At 49.6% G+C, this 5,337-nt stretch overlaps 1 protein-coding gene across 1 annotated transcript in view; it reads right to left on the minus strand.

Annotated features, from left to right (window-relative positions):
• Positions 1-458: 458 nt before the first annotated feature.
• Positions 459-5,337, minus strand: part of Myoz3 (myozenin 3) — a 16,617-nt gene continuing 11,738 nt past the window's right edge. The window contains exons 3-7 of the mRNA XM_021151151.1: positions 4,859-5,013; positions 3,769-3,822; positions 3,530-3,665; positions 3,090-3,252; positions 459-688 (exon numbers count right to left, since the gene is read on the minus strand). Coding sequence (XP_021006810.1) covers positions 520-688; positions 3,090-3,252; positions 3,530-3,665; positions 3,769-3,822; positions 4,859-5,013 — 677 coding nt within the window. The 3' untranslated portion in view covers positions 459-519. The remainder of the gene's footprint in view (positions 689-3,089; positions 3,253-3,529; positions 3,666-3,768; positions 3,823-4,858; positions 5,014-5,337) is intronic.

The raw sequence follows: 5,337 nt of genomic DNA on the forward strand, positions 1-5,337 counted from the left end.
ACTCATTGACCTCTCAACTGCTATATCTAATAATGTTTAGTGTGTGAAAACGCTTTGCGAGCTGAAGTCGGCCTCATATGCTCACTTTGTAATCCTAGCACTTGGGAAACAGAAGCAAGGCCAGCCCGGGCTACAAGTTCCAGGCCAATCTAGGCTACAGAGTGAAATCCTGTCTCAGTAAAGGGAGGAGGGTGCAGAGGAGGAAAGAAAGAAAGAAAGAAAGAAAGAAAGAAAGAAAGAAAGAAAGAAAGGAAGGAAGGAAGGAAGGAAGGAAGGAAGGAAGGAAGNAAGGAAGGAAGGAAGGAAGAAAGAAAGAAAGAAAGAAAGAAAGAAAGAAAGAAAGAAAGAAAGAAAGAAAGAAAGAAAGAAAGAAAGAAAAAAAGAAAGAAAAAAAGAAAGAAAGAAAGAAAGAAAGAAAGAAAGAAAGAAAGAAAGAAAGAAAGAAAGAGCAAGCAAAGTCAAGACAAGCATGATATTTCTTGAGCCTCGAGCCCAGGGAATTGTAGCTTCAGGCTGAGGCTACAGCTCCTCAGACTCCGGGAGCTTCCGGACCCAGCCCTGAGCAACCCTGTTGAAATTGGGTCTGAGGCGGAGAAGTTCCAAGCCACTGAAGGACTCCGGGACAAAGGGGGTGCCTGCGTGGAAAATGGCCTCCCTCACGTGGGGTCCTCCAAATGGCACGGGGGTCCTGGAAGAGAATCAGGAAAGGGGGGCTGTATGAAGGAGGGTTAAATATGTGGGGGTCTCTTGGGGCCTCAGTTTCCCCTTCTAGGCAGCAAAGTTCTATACTATCATTAAGTGGCATCCCTAGTTCTGCCGTGTCCAAATCTGTTCCTTGTGGAAGTAGAAGGGAGATTTCCAGTTAGAAGTGCCGTAGGCAACGTTCCAAGCTTCCCACCAGTCAGTGCCAGAAGAGAGCACTGGAAGGTGGATTTCTCTCACCTCATCTCACTCCCTCTTACCACAAAATACCAACAACCTGGAGGACAGAGGAGGACTTCTGGAAAATCATCAAAACGCAAGTGACAAACAGAGTACACACACACACACACACACACACACACACACACACCACTCCCAAGACCGCCAAAGGAGAGGATGCTGAGCTTAATGAGGCGGCAGGGATGATGTCCCACTCATCATCTGCTGGTTTGGGTTTGTAGGCATATCGGTGCTTTTTATCTCACAGGACAGATTAGCAGAATCTTTTTTAACCTGAAAATGTGTAAACTGTCACCCAGCAACTCTGTCTCTAAGCAGATGGCTGGAGGAGGCGCCTGCGTGCTCCAAGCAGAGAGCAAGACATTGACAGGCAGGGAAACATCCGGTACCCTCTGATGTAGGGGTGGACCAGCCAGAGCCATAGCGCCACTCAGGGGAAATAGAATCTAAGCATGCTTGTGGTGGGTTTCAAAAGCACAAACTTGAGGGAGAAAAGGCTACAAAATGAAACAAAGTATTTGTACACATACAGCAATGTCTCACACACACTCTCTCTCCCTCTTTCTCTCTTTCTCTCTCTCTCTCTCTCTCTCTCTCTCTCTCTCTCTCTCTCATGTTTTCCTATAAGACTCAAAAATACTTTGTTTGTTTGGTTGGTTTTGTTTCCCTTGATTTTTTTTTTCCGAGACAGGGTTTCTCTATATAGTCCCAGCTGTCCTGGAACTCACTCTGTAGACCAGGCTGGCCTCAAACTCAGAAATCCACCTGCCTCTGCCTCCCAAATGCTGGGATCAAAGGCGTGCACCACCACCGCCCGACTTCTCATACTCTCTTGTAAGCAGCTACCAGAACAAACTTCCCAAGATCAGGGCATCCTGACAATCTTGTTAACCACTGCAAAACAAACAGGGATTGGAGAGTGGCCCACAAACAAATCCTGTCTTTACTTCAGAGTGTGTCCACTATGGACTCCTAGATGTCCTCCTGCCTCTGGCTACAGTCTTCCACATACCTCCAAGATCTCTTCCACCACACCTAGGGACAGCCATATTCTCTCTCTCTCTCTCTCTCTCTCTCTCTCTCTCTCTCTCTCTCTCTCTCTTCATTCGTAGTTGGCTAATACTGTATTTGATTTTTTAAGTTGTTTGCGAGGAGAGAGCAGTGCTGGGCACTGAACATGAGGCCTCATGAATGCTAGGCAAGTGCTGGATCCCTCCGTTGCATCTACAGCCCTTTTAAGAAATACAGAAAGCAGTATTCCTGTAGTTCCCCCACAGCAGGGACCAGTGGGAAAGGGTAGAACTGCAAACCTTAGCTAGGACCTGGGATCCCACCAGGGCAGTGCTACTTGGAGCGCTACCCCAGCTAAACCCTGCAGGAACAGGCTGGCCAGTGTTTGAACCCAGCAGCCTCACAGCCAGAACTGGGAGTCCAGCATCTTGGCTGGGCCCTGCTTGTCCACCAGAGAGCTATTTCTTCTCTGCCGCCTCAGGTGTTCCTTCCATCTCAAAAGAGGTGTCCTTAGCACACTCCCGCTGCTAGGAGTGTACCTCAGCTGCTATTCTGAGACCCACAAGTGGGAAATGCCTGCAAGTCAGCCAAGAAGAAAGCCAGCTGCCAGAACTGGGCCCACTGAGGAGCAAAATATATGATCAGGCAGTGAGTGAGGACCTAGGAGGGCCAGCAATTTGGCATGGTGGAAAACTTCAGGCTCTCACGGAGACATTTCTGCCCAGTCCTTCCTGTCAATGCCTCTTGTCCAGTCCACCATTAAAAGGCAGTCAAGTCCCTCTCTAGCTGTGTATTCTCAAAGACCCCATCCTTTATCTTAGGATGGAAGTGTCTGCCTCACAATCTTCATGTGTGGTCTCAGCAGGTACCAAGACAACTAATTGGCCCTGAGCATGGTCTCTACCTTTGTAAAATGACGGGAATCTGGTCCACACAGTGTCATGTGATGGATGAGTAGAATATTCATCTTTTACACACACACACATGCACGCACATACTTATTGAATCTCTAACAGGTGCAAGTCACTGTTCTAGCAAGATCTCATTAAACTTCTACAAAGTCCTGGGGGTAGAACTAGCAAGCAGAAAGTACCCAGGCCTCCCCACCCTGTGTGTTCCTCTCAGCCTGGTTTTACTTGTTGAAGTTGCGATAGTCTCGGGGGATGGGAGTGTGACTTCTGCTGCCACTCGAGTAGTCTTGGTAGCTGATGAACTCCTGCCAAGGGCACCGGTAGCCTTTGGGGATGGCAGTGTGGTTGAACTTCTCCGGTGGGACGCCTTTTAGGGGCTCTGCATAACCTGGGGATGGAATGGCATTGGTGACAGGCGAGGCCTAGGCTCTATCCCCCTACCATCTCTCCCACTCTCACACCCCAAAAGAGAAAGGCAAAGGACAAGGAGAGGAATCAAGAGAGCAGAGATGGGATTATGGCACACGAGGAGAAGACAGCCTCCGGATCCCAGGACTCATGGAGGTCTCCAGCAGTGGGGGTCTAGCCTGAGCTGTGTAACCAATCTGGACTGCTTGCTGAGACTCAGAGCCATCAGTGGCCCAGGATGCCGGACAGCTGCTCACCTGGTGCCAGGGCGCTTGGACTACGGACCGACCCGGTCCCTGCTGCTCCCAGATGGGTGATCCCGGGGTCCCCAGGTGACCCCTGGAACACGTGCGTCTCGGAGTGGTGGTTCTGCTCCTCCAAGCCATTGGGAACCTGAGCACGGGAGCAGGCTCTCAGAGGACGATGCCCAGCTAGCTGTTCCCTAGCAGCCAGGTCCTTTCCCATAGCTGTCCCTGGGAAAAGGGCCCCTCCTTACCGTTGCCTGCACTGTTCTGCCAGCCAATTTTCCTCTGGCACTACCCGCCAGGATCTGTGGGGGAGATAAACGGGTAGGGATGCTCAGAGGAGCAAAAGGCTGGGATTTGACCATTACCACCTAAGGGATGGGGAACAGAATGAAGGAGCAGGGAGCTTGGGGATGTAGAAAGAATGAATTGAAGGTTCACTGTGATGAGGCCGTGCCTGTGATGGAGACATAGCAATAGCACTCACTGCTACTGTAAATTCTAGTCAGAATAAGACATTGCTTGAGTCTCAGTTCCCTTCTGAGCGGGATGGTAGAATGACCACATCCCACCTCATACATATGGGACCCTTAGGAAGCACTGTCTCCGGCACCTGGCAAAGGTAGCCATTTCTTATCTTTATCACTATTTTCCAAAATTGCCTGCCACCCACGAAATGTTATTTTGTTGTATTTTGAAGTAGGATTACTTAGGTAGCCCAGGCTGGTTTTGAACTTGTTCTATAGCCAAGGACAACCTTGAAACCCTAATCCCCAGGCTTCTACCTGTCAGACGCTAGGGTTACAAGTGTGTAGCGCCACACTTGTCTGGGGTATTGCGTAGGATGGAACCCAGGGTTTCTTGCATGCTAAGCAAGCACTCAGCCAACTGAGCTGTACCCCCCCACCCCATTCTCAATTTTGTCTGTTGGCCAATGCTTCTACGGCAGCGGTTCTCAACCTATAGGCCAGGGCCCCATTTGCAAACCTCTGTCTCTAAAAATATTTACATTATGATTCATAACAATAGCAAAATCCCAGTTATGAAGTAGAAACAAAAATAAGTTTATGGTTGGGGGCCACCACAACATGAGGAGCTCTATATTAAAGGGTCTTGGCTTTAGGAAGGTTGAGAACCGTTGTTTTATAGCCTTCTCCTATAATTTCCTCCCTAAGACCAAACTGAAGTCTGAAGTGCATCTGACCCGAGGTCAACAGCCCAGTGTATAATCTAACGGGTGCACAAAAGGGACACCCCACTCCCCTGCCACCTACCACCCACCATCCACAGCGGTCCTCTCTGGCTCCCTCTTGGCTTCGTTTCCCCAAATGGCTTACTCACGGCCTGCAAACTTTCTGATAGCTCGAAGGTAAATTTCTGCACCCGGCGCTGCCTCTTCTGAAAGAGGAGGGATCCGCGGTTGTTTCGGAGAGACAGCTCCTCTATCATTAGGTCCTGAGGCACGCTCAGCTTCTTCCCCAGGTCCAGCGAAGGGACTGTGGGGAGAGGTCAGCGAGGGCTCTTACTATCTCGCCTCAAGGAAGCCCTACCACTACTCCGGGGCAACCTCAATTGAGAAAATTACTACATCAGATTAGCCTGTAAGCAAGACCGTGGGACGTTCTCTTGGCTGGTGTGTTAAGGTTCCCACTCCACTCCCCTGCCTTTGATTGGCAGAATGGGTACGGAGACCTCAGGCAACGGGTGAGCTTAGCGAGAAACAGGCTTCTCAGGAGGCAGGCTTCATTGAGCAGCTAATTTAATTCAGGGAACAAGGGCTATTTAAGCCTTTGGAGAGTGGGTAGAGGTTTTTTTTTTTT

The sequence above is a fragment of the Mus caroli genome, chromosome 18 (genome assembly GCF_900094665.2).
Source record: "Mus caroli chromosome 18, CAROLI_EIJ_v1.1, whole genome shotgun sequence".
NCBI classification, from domain to species: Eukaryota; Metazoa; Chordata; class Mammalia; order Rodentia; family Muridae; genus Mus; species Mus caroli.